The 27,989-nt window shown below is 39.7% G+C and overlaps 1 protein-coding gene across 3 annotated transcripts; it reads left to right on the plus strand.

The window, feature by feature from the left end:
* The first annotated feature begins 1,257 nt into the window (after window positions 1–1,257).
* On the plus strand, window positions 1,258–25,555 carry NFAT (nuclear factor of activated T cells 3). Of its 3 annotated transcripts, XM_028300773.1 has the most exons (15): window positions 1,258–1,573; window positions 4,491–4,733; window positions 5,549–5,896; window positions 6,056–6,155; window positions 6,396–6,578; window positions 10,398–10,569; window positions 11,094–11,281; window positions 12,043–12,205; window positions 16,133–16,257; window positions 16,535–16,693; window positions 16,931–17,413; window positions 17,779–17,934; window positions 19,862–20,125; window positions 20,736–20,955; window positions 22,404–25,555. In XM_028300773.1, exons 1-15 carry the CDS (start codon window positions 1,260–1,262, stop codon window positions 22,406–22,408), a joined length of 3,123 nt encoding a protein of 1,040 aa, XP_028156574.1. In that variant the 5' UTR covers window positions 1,258–1,259; the 3' UTR covers window positions 22,409–25,555. The 3 variants fall into 3 exon arrangements, with proteins under 3 accessions (XP_028156574.1, XP_028156576.1, XP_028156577.1); XM_028300775.1 differs by lacking the exon at window positions 17,779–17,934; XM_028300776.1 differs by lacking the exon at window positions 4,491–4,733.
* The last annotated feature ends 2,434 nt before the right edge of the window (window positions 25,556–27,989 follow it).

Here is a 27,989-nt window from a genome sequence, read left to right on the forward strand (position 1 = left end):
AATGTTATTGTATGCCAAATGCGCTACACGCGATGGTAACTTGCATTATAAGTTGCGTAACACTTTGTATGAAATATGAAAAGTGCCACCCACTGATTCACAAATGTTTCGATGAACAAACAGTTGGCCACAAATATTGGCCGCGGATCATTGACCATTTGTTGATCAAAACTTAAATTGTTGCGCGCAAATATTTTGCACACGGAGTTTTATCGATCTTCTTAAAGATAAAAAAGATATGAGGAAGTGTTAATCAATCTATTATTTAGTGATGTTAAGTTACTCCTTTGATCCTAAGCTTATCCACCGTAGATTTTTTGTACCATGTGTTTACTAAGAATTTTAAACCTGTACAGGATTAATATGAAATCAACAAGTATAAAGCAAGCCATTGACCACATCAATGGCTTGCATAATACGTAGAGCATTTTAAAATGGCCTCAAATTTGAAAATAGTTTTTGTCTAAAGAAGGCTCTACCATTGTACCGATTTCATATTCACCCTATTTACAGTCTATCAACGAAAATGAACCTCTTTTTAGACGATATTTGTATGCTATTTGGACACAAGTCCTTTTTATTGAATGTAAAATGATTTTTAGTAGTCAAAAGGTAAGTATTTGTAGGTTGGGATTGAAGGCGTACTTTATACGACCGTCTTTAAAGCGGAGATTGCGATCTGGAGGCGAAGGACAACGCTGCTGCGTGATTCAGAGGGCTTAGTGTGAGTTTACATCTAACGCCGTCACTAGCGAGCGCGTTAAAAATTATATGAAGATTTTAGTTCTTGAAAGTTTCCGCTAGGGGCGCTGTACAATCCGTCATACATTTGATGTCACTTTTTTACGCAGTCGACGTAAACTCACACTACGCCCCCAGAGTGTCGGCCGCCGTCATAACGTTGGCGGAGTTACATCACTTCACACTACAGACCTAAGCAGAGTTATTCCCGATTTGATTGATCACATCACACTAAGATAGGATACAACTTAATTTTGATTCAAAATAGATAAATTGATAAGCCTTATTTTTTTAAGTCAGTTATTAACTATTTAATTTTGTATACAAGCAGTCACATTTAAAGTAAATTACATTATTAAGAGATGGTCAGTTATCTCAGTTATCTTACTTGGAATTACTAAATAAAAGATGCAACATCATTATCGACATATTTTATCTAAAGCAGCAACAGAAACGTGTTTCCCATAACAAAACAAAAAACAGGTTTCTAACAAGAACAATTCTGTTTGTCGGCAGGCATGAAAATGACCACTTCCACGACAGCGACAATGAGCGCGCGCGTACACAGAAAAGTGATAAGGGCCCCCCATAAACGCGCGCACCCGGGCAAGACGCCGCACTCAGGCAAAATGCTCCACGCGGGCAAACTGCACCCGGGAAAGATCAACCCGGGCAAACTCGCCCACCCGGGGAAGCTCGCCCACCCGGGCAAATTCGCCCACTTAGGCAAATTCGGGAAACTCGCGCACTATGCACAGACACACTCTCTGAGGCCGCCCGAGCCTTGCGAGAACAGTAACGACAGCGGCCTCGGGCCTGACCCAGTCAACAGGTGAGATGTACTGCCTTTTACGCTTCTGCGCTGGAACAGCTCAGTGTATGTCATACAGCTTGCTTCATGATGTTACGAAGGCTAACACACATCTTGAATGTGCTTAACAAAACGCATTATAATAAATCATTCATCATCATATTATACCCAAGCTTCTTCTCTTGTTAACACTTTTAAAATGTTGTAAAATTTAATTTTTCGTTATTCCAGCTATGTATGAGGAAAAACTTTGTTTTTCCAGTTTAATTCGGCTTCAAGAGGTATTATTGTTAGTGGTACATCACTATCAGCGCGTCCAAAACCGCGAATTCGTCGTATATTTAGCGCGATATCGTGGTTCCGCGTAGATCCTCACAACTCGACCTTCAAGTGAAGATGCGTCATTTAGACAAACATTCTAGGGCTGATTAATTACCATAATTTTTAATACAAAAAGACATAAAATAATCAGTTATTTTGTAAATGCCGTAAGATTAAAATTCAATATTTCATTTTAAAAAATAAGTAACAGACAGTGACAAAGTGTTTTTTTTTTTCAGAAATTCTTCTGTTCTGTATTTTTGTAATTAGTTATTGCATAGGCAGTGTAAATAACATCAGCACTTCATTTTACATACATACTATTATTTATTAAAAATGTAAATAAATGTATTCAAGCAACCCTAAATGTAAGTAATCACGCGCAATCGATATTAATCGCCGGTTTTGGTGCGTGTACGCATGGACAAACAAGTCCGCGGCGTAACAGCTTTTTCTTTGAATTTGTACAATGAAGAATTCATGCGATAAATTACGGCTAGAAAATTTATTTATTCCAACGAGAAAATTCACATTTTCACATTCAATTACATTATTTTACAATATAACTTAGGATAACTTTTATTTTTAATCTTTGGACAACTTCACACAATTAATCACTTTGTGTATAGTATTTTGTCACTGATGGCTCTACGTGATTTTTGTTACAGTTTTCATTCAGTAGGTATCGTACGTCCTCGAAGCAGGAATTTAAACATTTTTTTATGATTTTCACAAACTAATTTTCATTACTTACATCATATTATTAGTATCTACGAACTAACAGATCTCGTGATAGTAACATTATGTACCTACACGTGAGATTTAGGTAAATTTTCTAGACGGTGTTATTTATTATGGCAATTGACAGTCGAATCCAAATTATTTAAGTCATTTACATACTTTACATCAGATAATTAAAAGGAACTCCCGCGAGGCGCACGTTACTTTGAAATGCCATACATTAATGCATCACATGATCAATTAGTCATGCCATGTATCTCCAATGGATGCTCAGGTAATACTGATCGCGAATACATTTCGCTTTCCTATAAAAACAAAGTTTAATTTGTAAATAAGCCTGACTTCCTACGAGTTTTTGATTACTAACTACAGTCACATGTTTCCTCAACGCAAACCTCTAGCACGAAAAACTTTCGTTTTCGAATAGTTTGCGTATTCGACAAAATCAGATTCCTTCAAATTCAACGATAACGTGATGATCTCGATTGTCAAAATTAATTTCGCGCTACCATTTCTCATACTCTAGTTTTTTTGTATCTTGTATAGTTTTTGCGGCATCTGCTCTAGAAGGTCTGTAAAATTGGAAATTTTAAGTGCACTTTACGTTACGTTCACAAGGGCGTTGTTTTAACTTTTCATATTAAATCTCGATGGCGATTCGAATACGCAAACGATTCGAAGTCGAAAGTTTTTCGTGCTAGACTTACTGGTCTTGTTATGTAAGTCCTAACTTCGAGACACAATTTGAAGGGCACTCGGTCTGTGACCGGTAAACTTCTTGATGGATCTGACTCACGAGGAGTCGTTAGACCCGCCGTCATCCTCTAAGTGGGATTGCAATAACAACACAGTCGACGACAACAGAATTCACCAATTTTGAAAATAAATTCAATTTAAATTCAAATAAAATTTATGAAGACATTTCTTTTTTATCTTACCACCGGAAGCTACTATCAACTAGCGCTAAAAATTATCTCTGACATCAACGTTATTTCATCATTTATATTACGAGATTTCAGACATAGATTAGGTACCTACCTACTCATTGTTTGTTAGTAAATATTTAACTTTTTTGTTCGCAAATTGTTGAATTTTTAAGACATCGAATTTACTTAACGATTACACCAGGACCGTTTAATCAAGCTACTCTACATAATTCTTATATCAGAAAGTAATCATTGAAAACCTCTCAGAACAATTTTTCATAAATTCATAATTCGATTACGACATGCCATGCGCGCGCGCAGAGTATCTACTATACGTGCTAATTCGTATTTTTGGCACGTGCTTGCGCATCTGATTCACGCGTCTATCGAATGAAGCGATAAATAAGTAAGATCGATATCATTTGACGACCCATTGTGATACTTGTGTCGCTTTTTTGCACATGGTATCAGACTGGTCCACTATCGGTCTATCAGACGGTTTTCCTTTAAATTAGATTTACAATTTACGATAAGCTCATTTCATCATTTTCGAAATCGACCATCTTTTAAAACGTCATCTTCTAGTTATAAGATAAAAGGACGTAAAAGGTATCCTCAAAATACAAGTTAAACACAACGCACCACAAATATTTGTCGCAAATTCTGTTAATTCCTCATTAGTACTTAATTACATTTTGGACATTACTAAACTTGGATCAACTTTTTTATACATCTTTCAGGGATTACGCAACATGTTGTAAATTACGGAAACACATGTTACCTTTACGGTAAAGCTTATCATTCCTATCTTTCCCAAACGTGCTGTTACGTGGACTTCGCCTTCCTACTCATTAGTTCATTCGCTTCTTTCTGTCGGGACCTTCTTCATAGGGCGTTCTGTGATGGTGCTACAAGGACCTCCTACTATATGAAACCCTACGTGTGCACAGATCAACAGAAACTTTGGAGGATTGGGACCACCCGGATTCCAAACGACGCCGGGGCCAGAGCGAGTCAGGGGTTAAGGTTGAGTGCGACGATGCGAACGACGCGTACGCGTTCGCGCCGCCCGCGCATGCGCCTCCGACCGCGACCGCGACCGCGCCCGCGACCGCGCCCGCGACAGCGCCCGCGCTCGCGCCGCTCGACGCGCCGGACCAGCTAGCGCCCGCTCCCATTCTCCCGGCTCCTGTGTATGTCTCTTTTGCAATATAGGACTAACCTCATTAGTTACTATTCAAGTTACGTGCATAACCCGATTTTTTTTAGGTTCAAACATCATTTCTTTATCATCTAGTTCCAAGAGGTATTTTTACTATACTTACAGGCGTAATAAGCCCTTAGTAGGCAATAGGGGTGTCCGATATAGCGCGACTTCGATTTGCCCCTGCGCATCTGCGATAGGAACTAAATATGTAACTATACCTATCATTCATTAAATAGCGAAACATTAATAAAAGTGTCCTCATTTAAAATTGTAAGAGTTAAAAGCTAAAGCTAGTCCGAGTTCTCCTCTTTGAAAATATATCAGTAGTTACGTCAAAGTTAATTTTCTCGCACCTACCGGACTCCTTTTTTTCAGACGATCTGTTTAACTATATTGAGCCGAGTGTAGGTCACATATTAAATTAGATTTTGTTCAGTAACTCTAAAGTCTTTTTTCATGATAACTCATAAACCTAATTTAGTGAAATTTTAACTCTACTTATAACCTAAATGCCTGTATATCAAGTCAATGTTATAATTAATGAATGTTCATTTAATTTTAAGGCGTTCCATCCACATATGCATGCTTACTGCACGCACATTACTTCTGAAATAACGCGTTCAGAACAACAATTACCATGTCGATATAACTCATTATAAATAACTTATTTATTTTCATTTGTGTCCAAATTGTCCGTCCGGGGCATGTCATTCTCATTATTGGGTGTATATTTGTCCGTCAACAGAATTACTCCACACCAATCGAAACGTGCAACTAATCGTGTCATATGTTTGATTCCAGAATAAGAGCAGGCTGCAGCATATCTAGTCCAAACGTAACAGAAACACCGGGTAAACGGTTTCAAGATCCGTATAGATCTTGCGGAAAGCTTGGTGGGGGAAAGTTGGCGAACAAGTACGCCGGCGGTGGGAAACTGTCCGGCGCGGGGGGTAAACTAGGGGGGAAATTGGCGGGCAAGCTGGGGGGGAAATACGGGGGCAAGCTGGCGCAGGCTCTGGCCAGGCGGCGGCTGGCGGCCATGTCGCACTCGGGCCCGCCGGGGCTGGCCGCGCCGCTCACCAGCCGCTCCAGGGATGGACAGGTGGAGCTACAGATTCTGTGCCAGCCGGAGACGCAGCACAGAGCGAGGTGAGAGCTAAATCTTGGAACTTTCAGGCCAATCGTCCATTGAACAAGGGTTGCAAAGACATATTACTACTACCTCTTCTTTCGAGGCGGTTAGCTTGGACTATTGTTGAGGTCTTATAAAGTGTGATCTGTTTCTGAACCAGTTGGTTTCTCTTGCAGATATCAGACTGAAGGCAGCCGAGGCGCTGTCAAAGACAACTCCGGGAATGGTTTCCCAATAGTCAAATTAGTAGGATACGATAAACCAGCAGTTTTACAGGTATGTTTAGAAAACTTTGTAGCATCTTAATGGTCTTCTCTCAATACTATCAAGTAAACATGGATCGTTCAAAAAACTAAAAGCATCCAAAGCACAGAATCGTCTACTTCTTTTGACAAACTGGATGATTCGGACCAGTCTTTAACTAGAAACTTTTTGCTCCCAAAATCGACTCTATTAGGAAGTACTCTAAAATTCCTTATTTTTAGGATCTTTATTACAGCAGCAATTCCCTTCCAGGTGTTCATAGGAACTGACACGGGCCGCGTAGCACCGCACATGTTCTACCAGGCTTGCCGCGTGTCGGGCAAGAACTCCACGCCCTGCAAGGAGCGTAAGGAGGACGGCACCGTCGTCATCGAGATCGACCTGGAGCCCACGAAGAACTGGCAGGTCACCTGCGACTGCGTGGGCATACTCAAGGTAACTTTATATATTCGTTCGTTCAGCCAAATGACGTCCACTGCTGGACTAAGGCCTCCCCTAAGGATTTCCACAACGATCGGTCCTCCACCTGCATCCACGTAACTTTATACTCGTGTGTAGCTGCTTTTTATAAGGCAAAACGCAGGTTTTGACGGCAATCACACCTGATGTTAAGCGTAGATGCATTCGATTGAAGTTAATAGTTAACTACCTTAATATTCCTACCTATTCACTGTGTAACTGAATTCTACCTGTTCAAGATACTAAAGATTCTAGTTTGAATTTGACGCTCAAACTCAAACGTTTATTTTAGCATAATCTTGGGCTTAACTTGAGTATAGATTCATGGGTGACATCTCACTGTCTTAATCCAAGGCCTTAATGTCTTCTCTGATGATCACCGTAGGACAGAAAATGTAGAGTTTTTTCTTATATTTATTATCTCAGTTCAGTATGCCTCTAAAGTGAATTTTCATCAATACAATACCGTTTGTCAGGAGCCTAGATCAGCCTTTATGCACCACACGTCTCGTAGTGCACTATACCTGCATGCATAAACCAGTAATAAGCGATCGTTTGTGCATTGTTCCGTGCCTCGTTGAATACACTACTACAGCATATACATTCCATTTTCGGTGAAGGAAATGGTTTATTGTTATCGCTGAAGATTTAGAAAGGTCTGAATCGGTTTACGGTTGTGAGTCAGTGTACTCTCAAGAACCCAGTATAACTTTGATAAGTATGTAGGATTGTAGGCATACCGAAAAAGAACTGCACATTGTTTGTATGTCTGAAATGTTATCGGTCGAGACATAAAACAACACAATCGTTTTTATCGTGCCGTCGCGCGTTGGATAAACAGTGACGCTGATACAGTAGCACTGCCACAACACATAATAATGTAGAATTACTGTACAACAGTAGGCATTACGTTTTATGTGTCTTGTCTTGTAATGACTTAATTATACTAAATGAGCGAGCACAGACATTCTTGCTATCTCTGTAATTAGAAGTCGGATAAACTCTTTTACTTTGATAAAGGGTGAAAATTAAAAATTAAGTTTTTATTGCCTGGCCTTCGATCTCGCTCAGACTAGTTACATCCACAACTAATTAATATCCATTGCATAACCCGTCTCATGTGTGTATGATATCGAGAATATGTAAGCATACCTACCTACTTACTTGTTGTTCAAACATGAAATATTTCAGATTAGTAGCAATCAGTGTTGTCTGTTCGCGCACCTCTATCAATTTTTGCACCTGACTTATCACCCAAATCTACATTGTACATTGTCTGGACTGAGCTGTTTTAGATCCATCACAATCCTCAAAGATTAAGAAGTGTCTAGCAGCGAGCCTTACTTGTGTTATCACCCAAAGTCTAGCAGCTACATTGTCTAAGACTGTGCCATCTTAGATCCACCCCAATCTCAAAGATTATGAAGTGTCTAGCAGCAAGCCTCACTTGTGTTGTCACCAAAGTCTAACAGCTACATTGTCTAAGACTGTGTCAACTTAGATCCATCCCAATCCCAAAGATTAAGAAGTGTCTAGCAGCAAGCCTTACTTGTGCTATCACCCAAAGTCTAGCAGCTACATTGTCTAAGACTGTGCCATCTTAGATCCATCCGAATCCCAAAGATTAAGAAGTGTCTAGCAGCGAGCCTTACTTGTGTTATCACCCAAAGTCTAGCAGCTACATTGTCAATAAGTGGTGACTGAGTTTGTTCCGGCGTTTCTTCTCAGCACTTGCCATATGTTTGTCTCGAAGCGCTGGTAGGGCCCAAAAGATAAGGAGACATGTAAAGTGCCCCATAAGGGCTACCTTTTCTTTTTTTATTATTTTCTATTGACGTTCATAAGTGCCACTTGTGGTCTAAACTGAATAAATATTTTTGATTTTGATTTTGATTTTCTGAGACTGTGCCATCTTAGATCCATCCCAATCCCAAAGATTATGAAGTGTCTAGCAGCAAGCCTTACTTGTGCTATCACCCAAAGTCTAGCAGCTACATTGTCTGCGACTGTGCTATCTTAGATCCATCTCAATCCCAAAGATTATGAAGTGTCTAGCAGCAAGCCTTACTTGTGCTATCACCCAAAGTCTAGCAGCTACATTGTCTGCGACTGTGCTATCTTAGATCCATCCCAATCCCAAAGATTATGAAGTGTCTAGCAGCAAGCCTTACTTGTGTTATCACCAAAGTCTAGCAGCTACATTGTCTGCGACTGTGCTATCTTAGATCCATCTCAATCCCAAAGATTAATAAGTGTCTAGCAGCAAGCCTTACTTGTGCTATCACCCAAAGTCTAGCAGCTACATTGTCTGAATCTGTGCCATTTTAGATTCACATCCGTCCCAAAGATTAAGAAGTATCTAGCAGCAAGCCTTACTTGTGCTATCACCCAAAGTCTAGCAGCTACATTGTCTAAGACTGTGCCATCTTAGATCCATCCAAATCCCAAAGATTATGAAGTGTCTAGCAGCAAGCCTTACTTGTGTTATCACCAAAGTCTAGCAGCTACATTGTCTGCGACTGTGCCATCTTAGATCCATCCCAAAGATTAAGAAGTGTCTAGCAGCAAGCCTCACTTGTGTTATTACCCAAAGTCTAGCAGCTACATTGTCTGCGACTGTGCCATCTTAGATCCATCCCAAAGATTAGAAGTGTCTAGCAGCGAGCCTTACTTGTGTTATCACCAAAGTCTAGCAGCTACATTGTCTGCAACTGTGCTATCTTAGATCCGCTCCAAAGAATAAGAAGTGTCTAGCAGCGAGACTTACTTGTGTTATCACCAAAGTCTAGCAGCTATATTGTCTGCGACTGTGCCAACTTAAATCCATCCCAATCCCAAAGATTAAGAAGTGTCTAGCAGCAAGCCTTACTTGTGCTATCACCCAAAGTCTAGCAGCTACATTGTCTAAGACTGTGCCATCTTAGATCCATCCCAATCCCAAAGATTATGAAGTGTCTAGCAGCAAACCTTACTTGTGCTATCTCCAAAGTCTAGCAGCTACATTGTCTGCGACCGTGCCATCTTAGATCCGTCTCAAAGATTATCAAGTGACTAGCAAATGATTGCAAAATATAGTTTGTTAACTCTCATCTTTTTCACACTTAACTGAGTCTCTATGCTTTCCATCTAACTTCTCTCGGTTCAGTCTCATTTCATAACTTAATTTGAATACGCAATGCTATTTTCGCGATCGATACCTTGTCATTCTCTTGAGTTACAATAATAATATTCTTCGGCCTGGCCACTGGTCACGTCACCGAGTCGTTAATCTTCCTTCAACTGTCAATTTGCTGGTCGGTTGCACTATCTGAGGTGAACGAACGGTTATAAATAGCGCATCGTTATCAGTGCAGGCAATAAAAATGTAGGTAATTGCACAACAATTTTGCTTTGTTTTGTTTCAAAGCAAATTATTCACGTGAACAGCTGTTTTATAGTAACACGTAGATCATGACATAATATGGTACCTACGCAAGAATATTAAGAACGCGGTGTTCTTTTCTCTTATTCACTGGCTCCAGTTTATCTCTGTAACCGCCACTGTTTCCTTCGTGAAATATGCGTGAAGAGTTTCTGTCTATTTACGTATAACAGAATTCCGACGTACTTACGTGCTAGACCATGTATGTAGTTAAATAGGTACCTAAATTGTCTGGTGGTAGAGTTCTGGTTCAATTATTTACCACACTTTAGTACTTACACAAATCAAAGGTCTTCAAATCACAAGTTACTTAGTCTGGTACGCTTCCTCTGGGCCCGATAACATAATTTTTTCACGACCCTTCTCTCATTCAGGAACGGAATGTGGACGTGGAGCATCGGTTCGGCGAGTCGCTAGGAGGGGGAGCGCACGTGTCTCGAGGGAAGAAGAAGTCCACTCGTTGCCGCATGGTGTTCCGCACCGAAATCGTGTCGGCGGCCGGCCAGCGGGAGACGCTGCAGGTCTGCTCCACGCAAATCATCTGCAGTGAGTACCAGGAGTTGCAATGTCTTCATCACTGTAGTAGTGATGTGACCTAGCATAAGTGAAACTGTGTATTGGAACCAGCAACGGACTTTATGAAATATCCTTCTTTTTATAGATCGTTTATTCGTTTCATCCACGAAGATGAGTCCCACCAATTTTTGGTTGAAGGAAGCGCGGAGGGCGGAAAGTTTGATCCGAGCAATCCGAGCGTTATTATTGTAGTGTGCGTGTGCACTCATTGATAATTTAACGTGTACCGATAACACTCAAACATTCGCGGAAGAATGGTGGGGCGCGTCTTCGTGGATGAAACGATCTATATATAACATCAAAAGACAATTACAACTTAAGGAGGATGCATCATTAGGATTCTCTCTCAAATTCATTCAGTCAATATTCATTCAACTTAATTCTTCTAACAACCTATTTACATTTCCAGCCCGAACACCACAGAATTATAAACCTTTTCCAATTGAACATTTGTCATTTTATTAGTGGGACTAACTTTAACTCTTTCCTTTTAGCTCAACCGCCAGGGGTACCAGAAGTGTGCCGCAAGTCCCTGGTCTCTTGTCCAGCGAACGGAGGCTTGGAACTCTACCTGTTAGGGAAGAACTTTCTCAAAGAGACGCGCGTGGTCTTCAGCCAGAAGCAGGAAGGCCGCAGCGTGTGGGAGGAAGAGGTGGTACCTGACAAAGAGTTCTTGCAACAGGTGAGTTTTAAACAGTATTATTTTTAACTACATATCCGATCGTTCTCAGTCAGATTCTCATTACCAAAAAGCTATTGACTGCTGGACGAAAGCCTTCCTCAAACACTTTAGTACCGCTAATTGCCTATTTGAAGTCGTCGGTGCATCGAACAGAGTCCTATGTTTATCGTGAGGTGGTTTCCACTAGAGAACTCATACTTTTCGAACGAACGAGACTTAGGAATAGTCCCATCAAACACTCCATCTTTCATAGGTTTGGCGACAAATATGAGCCAGCCATAGCCTTTTATGAGAGTAGAACGAGATTCTTTTGGTGCCCTTTTGACCATCATAAAATTAGACCTTAAGCAACCACTCCTCTCTACCCCATATTTAAACGTTATATCGCCCAGATGCTACAATGAAATTCCTTCCACATACCCCGCCATATGTTCGTCAAGACATGGCTTTGGTCAAACGTTCCTTTCGTTCTACCCCATGCTCTAAATCAGTGGTTCTTAACCGGTGGTCCGCGGTCCCTGGAGGCATTCCAAGTGGTCCACGAAGACATCGTAATAAACAAGTGATGTGACGTGATGAGTCGAGTCAACATAACGCAAACGGCGAACAGTGGGCGAGAAATCAACCTCCCCTTTAATAGGATTTTGAAAAAAAATGTGGTCCCTGACAAGACAGAAGTTTGGTAAAAGGGTCCCTCGTGACTTAAAGGGGTAGGGCTCTAAAGGTATATCGCGCAGTTGCTAATGAAGTTCCTTCTACAGACGCATCTAGTATGCTGCGTGCCGCCATACGCTCGCCAGGACATCGCTGAGGCGGTAATGGTGCAGCTATTCGTGCGGTCAGGCGGCAAGGCGTCCGAGTCACACGCCTTCTACTACACCCCTCGCACCGCCGGCCCGATCCACTGCACACGTCACGCACAAGGTACCCGCAGCGCAAGCGCGCGCCCTAGCTTCGCTTGTGTGCCTACCCGCGTAACTGGCACGCCTCGGGCGTCTGTACATAGCAGCTAGTGTTGTCCACTTGCAAGTAGGGTACATGACACACACTAGTACCATGCTGTTCTCAAAAGACAATGCCGGAAATTGGCGTCTTTTTTTTTCGCGCGGCCATCGACCAAACTTTTTTTTTTGCAATTTCTTACAAAACTTGCGCGCATAAAGCAAATGTAGTATGAAAATCATCAAACTTCTAATGCTCGTAACTCAGTTTAGACTGAGTTTAGAGGTATACATGCCATAGTAAGTTTGGTTTATTACAGTATTTTGTAATCAAAAAACAAAGTTTGGTCGATGGCCGCGCGAAAAAAAAAAGACGCCACCTTCCATACAAAATCTGGCATTGCCATTTTAATTTGATAAAATAGTTTGATTAAGAAACGTGAGCAAGAGCTAATGCTCTATTTGACTGCCTCTGCGTTAGGGGTACCTCGATATTAAATTTCTTATCAAACATCCAACATATTTGGCCTTGTGTATGGTCTGTCGTTCGTAGTATCGCCCTCATCCATCATCTTGTCTCTCATTCTTGTACCAAAACTACAATCATATTTCAAGTTTTTATCTGACGAACAAAAGTTCTAAACTATCGTAAAGTAATACCGTTTTGTTGGTATAAAAATATCCAGAAACACTCCTCAACATTTTCTATTTATGATAATCAACTGGTTAAATAATTGTTCATATCTGTTCATTTATAGCTCTAAATGAATAAAATAAAATAAAGCAAACAAAATTGATTCATAAAAGCTCTACATTATAAAAACTCAGATAAATTATTTATGTCTATTTTAAACATTATCGTAAAATGTACAGTGGAATGTGTCATGTACCCTATTGATACATAATACATAGTATATTTACATATGTTTGCAAAAGGACATGTTTAATATATTTATTTAGTAGCATTTATGTTGGGCGCCCTTGTCTCCTAGTTATGCCAATGGTTCATAATCCATATTTTAGTCTTACAAAAGATAAAGGAAAGTCAATTTATACATACCATTGCATACCTCGTATGTTTGTACAAATCATTGTTCGGATCCAAGTAACATAGTTTACACTGCGGGAAAATCATATGGCAATGAAAAATATTATTTTGTGAATGGGACTTGAAATTGCATTAACTGTTATAATATCTGATATTTGAAATGATGTTTTAATAAATTATGTGATGATTACTGATGGACATAATAGCTGATAAACTATAAAGCAAAGCAGTTTTATCATTTTAAAACGTTTGCCAAAATGTTGTTTTTAATAAAACTGTGTTAATAATTTAACAGCTATCCTTTGTGCGTTTTCACGTTACATGGTATTTTAAAATCTGCTTTTCAATATTAATAGCTTTTTATTATTACATTAATGTTGTCACAACTAATATTGTCACTGAATACATTAGTTAGTTGATATTGAAGCATTTCTTCACGATGCACTAACTGGCTAAAATATTTTCAAGTTAAATTCAGTAGTTCTTTTCATTACCTATTTTTCCATTGAATTAGTTGCTTGCTTTATGGTCTTTAGCTTTTGTTTGTCTACATACATTTCAAATACTTCAATGTTCATTCTCACTCTCTAACCAGCTTACAAATGAGTTTAATCATTAAAAATAGGGGGAGTCATTTAATTACATCTCTCCTAATTGCCTTCATTTGTAATTAATACAATCTTTTTTACTTAAATCAACCAGACGATGTAATTTAAAATAACGAACCTTATTTTTAAAACATTTAATATCTCATCGTAACAGTGTCCTGTAGTTCGTACGGTGTTCTAACGTAATCAATCACGCCTCTGTACGTATACCTACAGCTGTACAGCCCACTAAGCTAGTAGCCAGACCTTGCTTTCGTCGTTCTAACAGCATGCGCTTTAGTTTGTGCATGATGAGGTGCAGAGATGATAATTATTAACAGAATATGAGAAACATTTTGGAAGAAATGACTGATGCGAAAATGGCGTACTCTTTCTTTTTTTCCCTTCTGTTCAAGCTAGGTCTGTCTAGGTCGCGGGCCAGCCGCGCAGAGCCGCCGCGTCGCGCCAGCACGGTACTGACATCAACACGCACACACACACATTCTACTACTACCCACAGTAGGGGCGATGCATGACTTTTGTTTTTTTAAATTCTGCATCAATGCAGGCAAAGACATACGTTTTATTATTATTGATTATTGCTCCAAATGTCGCTTTTCAAAACCGTTCATGTTCCCATTTGAAGGGAACAAAGAATTTAATTCAATTTCAAAAATACCTAGTCCATTTCCTGATGACTTTGAATGATTTTTGCTTTTGTTTTTTTTTTTTACTTTATCGTAATGACCAGAATGTTCATGCATAATCCCTATTTGCATTTTGAAGTTCAGGAATTTTATTAATGGTGCATATTCAACTCGATAGATGGCGCTGTGCGCATATTACATCGCGCGGTATTTTATTTTCCAAACTACTGACTGAACTATTAATTTCTAATTTCTAATATAAATGAATAGGTGGGAATTTAGATAAATAATTATTTAGTTCTTGCATTAATACGTCATTTGTTCTATAATGTCACATGGGTGTTCAATTTGGCCTAGTTAATGCTGCGAGTTCTTAACAACGCTTTGAATTATAACGCGTTTTCCAAATTTACCCCCCTTTATTTAAATACCCGAACTGATAGGTAAATTAACCGTCAAATATCCGTCTATTTGGTCACGGTGACCACATTTACTAGTTTAAATAAACTTCAGGAACCTACTTACGCTTATATCGTGCCTTGTAATAAAGCTGTTCTTTCTTTCAGTATCGATTTGACGGTTACTGTAGGTAAATATTCTATATTACACACTGAAACACAAAACAAAATAAAACACTTATTCTGACGCACACTACTCAAAAGAACTCACGTTAAAATGATGCTATTGAAACTGCCGGTTGTATTAATGTTAAATATTACGTAACATATATGGTGTATACTGACCTACGATTCATTAAAAACTTTCACAAAACTTACTGCTCAGTTACACTCACCCCCGGTTTCAGCTGGCCGATAGAAATTAACGGTTAGTCAATTCATTTTTAACTGACGATTTGTTAACGATCGTGTTGGCCGATCTTAAGGTTCAAAATGCTATGGCACGCCATTACTTTTTGTCGGCAACCTCCATGACGGGGGCTACAGGTTTATTTAGGTACAGACTATACAGACCCCATCCTACACCATTAGCTAGATTAACCCGTGCCTTGCCCTGACCTGACCATCAAGCTGCCCTTGAGAAGTTAAAACTAGTATAAATTACTTTTTCAGCCTTCAAATATTACCCCACCTACCCTCTGTGGTTGGGTGAGAACTCGTTTACTAATTTTCATTTTTAAAATTGAATTTTATCAAACTAGATTTGTGTAATTTTTATCCACCGGCAAGTAATATAATGAACAGTATTTTTAAGTAACTGTAAAATAGATATTTTTAGCTTAAGTAGATTATACAGGTTATTTAAATTGGTTTAAGTTCGTACCATATTTACCGTATCAAATGCGATAGTAAAGACAATTACTCGTACTTCGGTGATAGCGTATAAAGTATCAGCAAGTTTACTCGACGAACCAATTCGATTGCATCTATCCGCCTCACTCGCTCAATCTGCGATGCGACCATGAGAGAACGTGACGGATAAAGCTCCATTTATCGAAATAGTTTTTCTATGGAGACCCTGTTTTTATAACTTCATTGAAACGGACGCATTTACGTTAAAGTGGCACGAATCAAAATCAGCGCGTTTCCGAGGGCAGTGATTCCGGGCTGGCACGTAGCTAGGCGTATGTTCTTCCGTGGCGATGGCTAATTATACAGTCTTATGTCCAGGTGAGGAGAGGGAACGCGAACGCCCCCTAGTGGGTTGGGGAGGAATGATGCCCCCTCCGTCGTTACCCGTCCGCCGACCTTCGTTGCTGATGCCCGATCATGAGCCCGTGGGGCTCAAGAGCGAGGTAAATTGATACATCTATTTATTTTTAATTATGATTTCTTTTCTCTCTTCTTTCTGTGTCAGCAAGTCATCTTCTCATGATCTCTTTAATATCTGAGTTAAAGTTTCTGGAACCCTTTGGTTCCTCGTCTATACTCAGTTCCCTAAGCGCGTGTAGTTCAATTCGTAACCAGTCTCTACTAGAACTCCCGATCAGCATTGACAGCTAGGTTCCTAAATATTTCTTAATAAGGCCATATTAGTTCTCCGCGTCAAGGCCTAGTTCTTACCGTGTGCAGGTGGCGGACGAGTCGAGCCAGCACTCGCTGGAGCACGGCGAGTCGTCGTGCGGGCCGGACGGGCCCGAGCCGGCCGCGGGCCAGATGCTCGCCGACGACCTCAAGGTCGTGGACCTCCGGCTGAAGTCCGAGACCATCGCCAGGGACCCCCAGACTCAGGTAACACGACGAGAGCGTTGAGAACCGGCCCGGTTGAGAGAGCCGCATTTACAATTTGGAATCTTGTTGACATCTGCCATGGTTGCCTTGATTAGTAGACGCAAATTTTATCCAACAAGTCGCAACACCTTCTTTTTTGCTTTTTTGTTCAACAAACATAATAATTTGCAAAGTTGGTGTAACGGCCATACAGCGCAAAGTGTACGCCTTTGACTAACGAACCGACTGCCCGATCAGGTGAGCTACGGCTACGACGCCATAAAGATGTCGCCGACTACGCCCGGGCAGAGCGAGCCGCCGTCGCCGCTGGCGTCGTTCACGCAGCAGCTGCAGGCCATCCAGAACCAGGTGCAGACGGACAAGATGGTGGAGACGGTGACCGCCGCGATATTCAACTCGGACGACAACGCGGGCCAGATCTACCCGCCGATGATGCAGGCGATGGACCCGATGCGGCAGCTGATCTCGGCGAAGACGCAGATCGACATCCAGCCCGATATGAAGGTGTTGAACCCAGAGTTGATGATCACGGACACGTCGATGCAGGCAACCGTGATGCCGTCCGAGCAGCGCATGATGGTTTACAACACGGCGCGCCCGGACGAGACCTTCAACCCTTTCGGCGCCATGACCAAGATGGAGATGGAGTCGAATCAGATCGAGAGGCGGCTGGCGCGGCAAAGCGCGCACATGGAAGCATTGGTAGAAGACGCCATGAAGGTACGTCGTTATTGTAACTTGTACCAATTTTATTCTAAGTAGGAGCTGCCACCTGCTTTGCTTCAAGATATTATTATACCTAAGTGATTTCGGCTAATTAAGTAATTGACAAAATGAAATTATTACTTTTTAATCATGAATAATTTAGATTAACACGGGATCTTTAAAATGTAATAATTTTTAGTGATTTTTTAGCTTTCAGTTTTCCGTAACAACCAAAAACGAATTTAGATACGTAAAATTTCGGAATATCGACATAGTTTATTATCGTAAACCAAAAAATTGCACATCTAATAAGAACAGCAGAATAGCTAGGATTATCTTCATGTGTCCACATGATTATAATTTTGCTAAAATTGAAAAAGGCGACGGCGGCGATGTTGCCCGCGGACGCTGCCAAACTGGACGAGCTGGTGAACTCGCGCGTGGACGACCTGTCGGGCAGCTCGCCCGCCAGCCGCAGCCCCGCCGCGCCGCCGCTCGCCGCCGCCATCCCGCCCGACGTCATCCTCGACCCGCAGGTAGGATACACTCACAGGCCGACAGCTAGGGCAGGACGAGCTCGGAAGCCCCGGGACTAGGTTAATTAGTGTCATAGCTCTCATTGCTCACGAGTGAGTACAATCATCATCGGTTGCCCAACGTCTTGACGCGTGCGCTTCATTATTCTGTGGCTCGACTTTCGCCTGACGCGGCAGCCAAATAAAAAGCGTAAAAAAAGCCGGACAAGCCGGACAAGACCGTAAAAAGCCAAACATGTCCGGCTAAAGCCGAACACCTGGCAACCCTACCCGGGACGACCTGTAGGGCGGCGGCTCACCCGCCACCGCGCACAGCCGGCCGACGTCATCCTCGACCCGCAGGTAGGATATACTCACAGGTCGGCAGCTGGGGCAAGACAAGGAAACCCCCGTGGGGACGACCTGTCTCGTCCGGCCCGCCCGACGTCATCCTCGACCCGTAGGTAGGACACACTACAGGCCGGCAGCTAAGAACTGGGCGCTAGCAGAAAAAAAGAACTGCAACTTCTGTATCATCAAACGGTAGGCCGCCTCGGCTAGGAAAACGGACTAATCCCTCTGTTCCTCCACTGCAATTTCTCTACTACCTAAGTACTTATCAAGCGACAGACCAGCAGCTAGCAGAAAAACAGTTATTATTTCCCAGAACTGTAACTTCTGTACTTCTTACTACTAGCGATAGGCCGATGCTGCTGAACACGGGAGGGATCCCACCTCTCTGTCCCTTCACTGCAACTTCTTTATCATCGAACGGTAGGCCGACGAGGCAGCCAGGAAAATGAAATCCTATGACTCTTTCCCACCTCTGTTACTTCAGTCATCAAGCCGAAAGCACTGGAAACCGGGATTAATTTCCCACCACTACAACTTCTGTAGGTAAACCAACGAGCGGTAGGCCGAAGCAGTTTGGAAAACGGGACTAAATAATCCAAAATCTCTTTACCACCACTTAACGCAAGATGCTAAGACAAGGGGTACCAAATTGATGCACGTGTACAAGGTAATTTAAACTTTTGACCAATGGCTGCTGAAAAACAATCTACATGTACTCTCATCATGCGCTAGTAACGGCGCTAAGTTGAAGGACAATCTAGGGTCCATCATATGATGATGATGTGGCGAATAGTGATGCTTGTCTACAGCGAAATAGAACCTATCAATTTTAGGAATTGAAATCGGCTGAATGCTTTCCTCTGCCTCTACAATCATCTTACCCACTTACTCGTAATATTCTGTATACTGTACATTTTTAGGAAGTAAGGAATGTGACTTTATAGTATTCGTAAGTAGTCCTGCTCACCGCCCATACATTACTCAACTCTTTGTCTCACGTAGCTGCTTCAATCCATTCCATCATTTAACATAACCATTCATCATTAACCTTCGCTACAGTCGTTCATCTTTCGCCATACCATTTCAGCATTCAGTCCATTACATCAGGTCGAACTTAAACGGTATTGTATTGTAAACTTTACTCTTCAACCTTGCGGGCATTCGTGCTTTTGCATGTTGTCACACTCGGCCTGCCTGCTTCGTTTACTGGTAAAAGGTTTCATAAAAAAAACTAAATTCTATAAAGTTTAAGATAATAACTATGTGGGTAATAACAGAAAAGAATATAATCTGCTAAGTCCGCTTTTGTTCATCGTACAAGATGCTTGTATTGTACCTACAGCAATATTAACACGGCTCTTTTAATTTTAATGTTAACCAGTCGTTTCATTCGGCTTTCGTTCGCGATAACTATGATACTAACGATAGTTTTTGGTAATAAGTTTCGCGTGAATCGATGAACATTACGTTGCATGACGGGTATATCAACCTCAAGAATTTTGGTAAGTCTCTCCAGTTTACTGGTGCCATGCCCTTAAATTTAATAGGCAGAAGAACCAATTCATTGTTGCTAACCTCTCAAATGCTCCTCAAGGTGTCGCCGAGCATGCTGTGCGACAACAATCAGCGCATGGGTCTTCCCGCGACGACGTCGCAGGAGGAGTTGATGATGCTGCCAGAACAGGTGCAGCTGACATCGGTGAAGACGCCGCCCGCGGCCGTCAAGTCCATGATCCTGAACGCAGCGGCTGAAATCCTGACGTCAGACACCACCATGAATGCACTCGTCACGTCCGCCATCAACACGGCGAATATTCTCACGACGGGGACTGAGAACGCGGCTGGCGGCGTCATGCAGGTAAATTACTGTTTCATTGAGCATTTGTTTATTTATGTTATTCTATCACCCTTGTCGTCCGTCTGCGATTCTTTACTATTTACTACATTGATTCTGAAATGTGTCTACTGAAAATCGTAGTGGGACATACCATACGCTGAGTAGGTAGGTAAGGTCCTAATGGGATGTTAAGGATTTTCTTGATTAATAAGACTTCGACATAAGTAGAAAGACATTGTTCAGCTGTCTGCATAAAAAGCCAGGAGACCTAAATTATGTTTCTCCTAAACTGCAAATCTAAAAATCTCAAGAATTCCTTCATTATTTGGATTAATTTAAAACAGAAGTCAATTATTTCGAGTCAGAGCGATTCATTCGGATCTTAATTCGCCCTTCATCTGCTACTGATACTTACCAATTAGATTTAATTCAACCTTAATATAGTTCCAAAATACTGAACTGTCCTATGCATGACATTGACAGTGGGGCGCCACCGTCAATACCGGATCGCTGGTTCCGATTTTTGCCATGTTGGAAACCATATAGTTGAACGATGGTAGCGTCCCCCTGTCATTGAGTTTGGTGGGACAGTTCCGCGTGGGTCATCTATAACGTAATGGTAATACCACAGACAACAGACGCGCAGCCCCCCGCGGAGCAGCCGGGCGAGACTCCGCTCGTGGCCATGTCTCAGGCAGTCTCACAGGCCGTGACGCAGGCGGTCTCGCAGGCCGTCTCGCAGGCTGTCTCGCAGGCTGTCTCCCAGGAGATGACCGCGCCTGTACAGGGGCTCACCGATATGAGCGATCAGGATCTCCTACAGTATATCAACCCCAGCACGTTTGATACCGGTGAGTACGATATGTATTATTAAGGGTGAATTCGACCAAACAAGAGTAAATATTAATCTCAGAATAAATCGTCAGTTTTCACATATTACTGAAACTGTCAATGTGCCAGTTATACCAGGAGTTATTCTCGGATGAAAGTTTGGTCGAATCGGGCCTGAGGTAGGAAAGAATGGGGCTGGACTTCGTGACAGCTTTCTCCAGTGAGAGCTTGTCGCTTGGTGCATTCACAAGTATGTAACACGACATGTACAGTCAGCGTTTAGTTCGTGACGCTTAAGTAGCCAAATAATTCGCAACACGTCTGTCAACTTTTTGGCCATTTTTGGGGTCACGAACTATTTGTGTCAAACTGAACTGTGCTTGGCTGAAAATAACCAAGTAGACAGTGGAAGTACTACATGGAATGGCATACAAAAACATTGTCTATCTTAATAAGACTAGATCATAACTGGGTAAAAATTGTGATTAAATGAAATTGGAGTCTGATCCGCTTTAGCCAAATAAGATTGAGGACCAATATGCTGTCACGAATTCAAGACCAGTGAGTGTTTTTCCGTAAGACCGGGCGAAGACATGTCATTTGACGTGCCAGCCCCGTCGTCGCGAGATATAAGTGGCGGTGAAAATCCGCTTGTGAAAATTCATATTTTTACCTATCGCTGCCAGGCCATGGAAAACATCCATTCTTATTCGAATACGTTAGCTATATGACCTCAACCACCTATTTGGCATAGTGAGCCAAAGCAAATGATAATAAGTAATTAAGTAATTTATTAAAAATAGTTTTATTAATTAATTTATTAACGGTGTGGGTTTAGTCATTAGTTAATATTTAAGAGTAACGGCGTAGTTACTGTGCTACTTACCTAAACTGTTATTTATTTTTTATTGGGTCTTTTTTAAGACATTGATACTATGACTACAAAAATACTATTATGTATAATTTAATTATTTATTCTAAGAATAGCGTGTAGTATTATTTGAATCTTATCTAAACTCCTGAATTGACAAATAAAAGCACTTAAGTAAGTCAGTCGTGACTGAATTTCACTACGCCTGTGCTCCTAATTTTCATTTGTTAATTATTCTTGTAAAACTGCTACAATTAGATTAGGCCGATAGAATCGCGAGACATTCGCAACGCTCACAAGGGTTCTTGTTAACTATTATACCAAAATACATGGTTTAAATAAGATAACATAGGGGTTTTTAACTTTTACTAATTACTATAGGTAAATGTAATAAGATTACGAGTACAATGTTAGGCAACCTATAAATATATAGGTTCAAATTAATTCGATCATCGATATCTCCGATGTAAAGTAATGAAGTTTAATGATTGCACTACTACTTTAATATTTATTTAGTGTTAGGTATGGGTTATAACAGGTTGTGGGAGTAAACTAGATAATAGTTTATGTATTAACATATTTGTTTGTCGGTTACAGTGTGAGCGCCGCCTGCCCGGGTCGCTTAGTGCTAAAGACTATGCCTAGTAGAAGCATTTCAGTGCGGTGTTGTGGGCTCAAAGCAGATTTTATGTGAATTTTTAATGGATGTTACTGCCTGTTATAGACTTATGGAACTGTAGAACGTATAATCTCTGTTAGATGAGTGATTATTCAGTTGTATGTCTATGAATTTGTTTTATGATTCTCATACATATAAAGTGTTTGTATTAAGTAACGTAGAGACGTCAATTATTTCATGATGTGAGTCAGTATTACAGGGCTAAATTTACGCATCTCGCACGGGGTTGCTACTGCGACCGTTAATATCAATGTTTACGACATTCTTTTGAAAAGTATTTCAACCCTGTGCAAAGAAATAGAGGAATGTATTTTCGAAAAATATTATCTTACGAACTCTTTTTTTATTTACAAAAAATATGGAGACGTGTATAATCGTAATATTCTATATTTCGAATTGTATCTTGTAAATAGATAGCTTTGTATTTATGTTGTTTAGTGTTAGTGGTAAGAGGCAGTGGCTGCGATGGGTGGACAGATGGTATCCATAACTTGTATTTATTCTTATTTCTCTCCTATCCTTTTTATAATTTCTTGCACAAATATTATAAAAAAATATCAAACGGTGCTAACTGATAACTTGTCACGTGCGTGCAATTTTATATTTTTTCCTAATATTTCTATACTTCTCTGTTCTTTCCTAAGTTTTTCGCCAGGGTCTAATTTATTATTGTTCGAACCTGCCGAAGCCACTGGTACTATTAGACAAACTTCTATTGCAACTCACAAGCATAAAGATGAGTCTCATATTTATAGTCTTCATTTCGTGGCCATAGACACTTCAGAGCGATACAGTCGTAAGCACATCAACTTTCCAAAAATTTACACTTTTCAATTGATTTTGAACCTTGATGCTATAGCATAACGTTCAAAACCCAATGCGCAAGTTGATTTGCTAACGAACGTACAGTCAGCCGCATTAATAACTTCAATTAAGTCTACTATCACGTTTTTACGAAATATTAATGATAATTATCATTTGAATTGTATAAACGACTGATTTATAACGTGAGTTGCAAAAGTCAATTTGTTCGTTGTATAATATGATTGTGATATATAAAATATTATTACTGTTCGCATAGTAGCTAATTTTATATGTTTAAGAAAAACTGTACTGATGTGATGTTAGAGCAAAGATTTCTAAAAAAGTATGTTAAACGTTATTATAATGAAGTTCATTTTTTATAGGAAAAAATCGAATGCTACATATTTAAATGTGCCATTTACTACGTATAATCCTAGAATAGATGTTATGTCAAATCATATCGTACAAGGTATCACGGACATATGATTTTTGGCCGACATCCGACCGGCAAATGCGTGCCTTGAAAGTACTATCCCCGACCACAATTATCTATTAAATATACAGTATTTAAATCAGGGACCACATTGAACGAAACATTTGTAATAACTTCTTCATTAATAGGAACAAGCCAAATACATGCCTACTGGTGAATTATTAGCATGTAACGGTCTACTGACCAATGACGAATGATCTTAGTAAAGATAAATACAATTCGGCGATGTCTAAAGGTACAGTCAGGCACGTATTATGGAACGACACTCAATACTCGATTCAAACTAGCCTAAATTCAAGCCTGTAATTTAATTTCTACCAACCACAGGCTTCAATCCTACATTTTGAGTCGTTCCATAATACGGCCCTAAAAGCGTAGATTACTTTTCGATATTTATTATTTATTTATTCGAATCCATTTGCTAGTGCATTTTACTATTATTTAATAATTATTTTTAGTTACATTATGTATCCAACTGTACCGCTAGACGTATTAGCGCATCTTCGATGTAGTTGAACCATGTTTCAAATAAACGAATTTAGATATGTTACAAAAACATACATCACAATATAGTAAGTTAGTCTTCCTCGCATAATATAGAACATGATTATCTTGAAAAAAATTACTGCCTGGCGACTGGTGTGTATTAAAAATTTATTTTTGTAAAACAACATGATTTTTATTATAATAGTTTTTAAACAACTTTTAGTTATACAAAGAATAGATTTTATTGAATTTGTATTTATACGAATATACATTTTGATATGTTTACGCTGTAGTCTTCAGAATAATATATTTTGATAATTTTGTTTAGAATTTTGATAAAAATATTTAAAAGAGACCATAGAATAGCATTATATTTGTATGATGTAAATAAATGAGGTTATAGTGCGACAATGTAAATTTTTGTTGAAATTTAACTTTATTTTATCTGTGGAACCGCACAATGACTTTGGAATAGTTAAGTTGAATCATTTACCGTCCATTAGAAATTACCAAATTGTTTGCGACCTCTCATTTGTATAAAATATTTCATTGTGAAGACAATGTGAACATAGCTAAATCAATTCGAAGAAATAAACAAAAATGTATTGATATTCTTTAATCAGGTCAAGTTATAAATATGAATGTTTTGGTCCTTAAGACAATGCAACAAGGTCCAATCTACCACTGCCCGTTTTAAGGAAATATCATAGACAATGTACAGTACACACATAAAATATCATAATGTATAACAACGTGCCAGTAATCATTCCTTTTATTATTTATTTTCATGGAATTGTGCAAGGTAAAACTAAATTGACTCTCCAAGTGATAGTTACTTGTGTTTTATATTTAGACGCGAGAGGAGCCATCGGCTGAAGACATCATTTACATGGTGTGTCGTGTCTTTACTATTTCGCCAACTTTATCTTTACTATGACTGAACATAGCATGTCAAAAAGCCTATGTTTATTGCAAAAAGGCTACTAATATACATACAACGAGTGTAATTTTATTAAATGTAGTGTATACTTGTAAGTGTATTTATGACCTTTTGAAAATAACTTACAAAATCGTGTGTAATATTCCCGACACTATTTAGTGGGCTCTTTATGCTGCCGGCTGTACAATGAGGATGTATTGTGTATGGTGTATGAGGACATTTGTATGTACTATTGTATAGATCTCTAGTCGATCTAAATCATTCAATGCAACTTGCCGAGAGGTTATAATGAAGATTATGTATGTTATTTGTTTTAATGTAAGTAATTAATTAAATGTTATGAAAAATAATATTTTTTTTATTTTCTACATTCCTTAAAGATTGTTTTACTTGTTGGTACCCACGACTTCGTTATCCCAAATTCCGCAGAATATAAACGAAGTCGCAGGTAAAAACAAGTGTTCAGGAAAAAGAAGACGGTGCTTAAAAACAAACATAACACACTTGACTGTAACCTAAGAGCAAGCCAAAAATATACACAAATATACATAAAAAATCTATGGCAATGAGTTCAGTAAAAGAAACAGTCATACCAACTTTACCATTCATTTTAATTGATCCTAATATAAATACAGTATATGAGCATAGTGTCCACCGTAATATTTACCTATTTATATTATTTATAATTACCCTACATAACCCCAGGTTGCTACTGCAGGGCGGGTCACCTTGAGATTGGCATTTTTTATTATTATTAATAATAATCTATTCAGAAAGGCCAAACAACACACTCAAAAGTGTATTCTATTGCTTTGATTTAAAGATAAAGTTCACATGGCAACGGCAGTACTGTTGATCAGTCGAGAACACATCAGCCAGAATATGTTTTTGTTGAGAAAGCACACATTACGAATACATAAAATGCTAAAGCATTTAGCTCGATGTGTTGTCGTCTGTAACAGTACAGATAAATAAATAATGAGAATAAATACAACATCTATTTCTAACATATTATAGCAACATTTGAATCTATCCATCTCTCTCCCTCATGCTATGATACTGACATGACTGAAAGAGACAGAGCAGTGGGCTGAGTGTGAGTTTACATCAAATTAACGAGCTCACTAGTGCGCGCGTCACACAAAATTTTAGTTTTTGAACGTTTCCCGCTAGGGGCGCTGTACAATCCGTCATACATTTAATGTCATTTTTTGATGTAAACTCACACTCAACCCTCAGATACATCGGAATCGTTTGCTGAGAGACTCGTGTATTTCGCATTTCTAAATAGCCACAATCGAGGGGAGTATTTTGGAAGCAATATAATTTCAATTCGTATATTTTTGAAAAGATATCGCGCGCGAATTGAAAGTCTACTGCAGCGTGGAGCGCGGTATTGTTAAATAAGCTGCTTTTTAACAGTTTTATTCATACACAATCGCAACCGCGCTCTATTTTATTTTCTACAATAATATTATGAAGAAACCCGCGTTCTGCTACAACATGAAATAAGGCACAACTGCTAAACGCCTAGTGGCGATTCCGAAGTTATTATTAGTTAATTAGTTATTCGTTTAGTTTTGGCAGTCTAGACTTATTGGCGCTTATACCGTTAGTGACAACTACAGTATCTACGACTTAGGCACATAAAACAAAGAATGTTCATTCATGTAAATGATTTCTATAACACTATTTCATTGCACATAAACAGATTTTCAAAATGCAAGATGAATCAATCTTGAGAGCCCTAAAAAGACGCTCTTATTCCTCAAGCTATAAAGGCAATCATTGTGTACACTCAGCTAAAGATAAATATGGGGTAAGTAGTCAACCTTCATCTACACTATTTAAATATAAGCTACAACAAACATACATAATCTTTAACATACATATTAATAATATAAATGCTTGCAACACCCTGGTCAAACAAGAAACTGTGCTATTTTTACTTAAAACTCAAGTTTGGACTCCTCAGAATACACTTATAGTTTAGTCGGGCTGTTAATGTACCTTACTACTGCTATTTCTATTTATTTATTTATATTAACCGGCAGACAGTGGAGACTGAGTTTGTTGCGGCGCTTCTTCTCAGCACTTGCCAAATGTTGGTCTAGAAGCGCTGGTAGGGTAAAAAGATTATGAGACATGTAGAGGCTCCTTGAGCAAAATGATGATTTGTAAAAACCAGCTTTGCAGCCGTGACGTCACATCCACGCTCTGGAACGGGACGGGCGAACGCGGGGAGGTGTACGGGTAAGTGGGAGGGAGTCGTTTTCCATCGAGGTACGCAGTTAACTCGATCGGTTTGTGTGTGAAAGTGCGCACATTACACCAATTTGGTATCGACCGATTCCTCATACACTCGAAGAACTATCGGCCGGTAAAAAGTCTGTTGTCTCCGGGGAGTCTTACCCAAGTTTAAGTATTTCCTATTTAGTAACAAATAGTTTCAACAGATGCACTATGGACGGATTTATTCATAAGCCTCATATGAGTAGGGGAGAAATGAGTAATATTCAGTTTTGTAGCAAAATATCTCTTATAACAGCCGCATAAGATGCCATAATGTTGAGCTTCTTGAAATAGTAATGCCCGTTTTCACCATCAATCCCTAATTTTTAAGTGACCCCTATGGTAACAAATTACAAGAAATTTGCTGTCATAGGGGTCACTTAAAAATTAGGGATTGATAGTGAAAACGGGCATAAGAGTTTAAAATGGTCTATTTCACTTGATTGATCACCTAGGTAGTGACTCCAAGTAAGACTTTGGTGTCCTTTG

This window comes from Ostrinia furnacalis, unplaced genomic scaffold (genome assembly GCF_004193835.3).
Source record: "Ostrinia furnacalis isolate ACB-3 unplaced genomic scaffold, ASM419383v2 OfSCF0786, whole genome shotgun sequence".
Taxonomy (NCBI): domain Eukaryota; kingdom Metazoa; phylum Arthropoda; class Insecta; order Lepidoptera; family Crambidae; genus Ostrinia; species Ostrinia furnacalis.

Excerpts from the sequence above, each read along its gene's own strand:
- NFAT (XM_028300773.1), top strand. The coding sequence starts at position 1,260 with ATGAAAATGACCACTTCCACGACAGCGACAATGAGCGCGCGCGTACAC. Across the intron at positions 5,897-6,055 it reads GAGACGCAGCACAGAGCGAG|ATATCAGACTGAAGGCAGCC; the intron begins GTGAGAGCTAAA and ends TTTCTCTTGCAG. Across the intron at positions 10,570-11,093 it reads CTCCACGCAAATCATCTGCA|CTCAACCGCCAGGGGTACCA; the intron begins GTGAGTACCAGG and ends CTTTCCTTTTAG.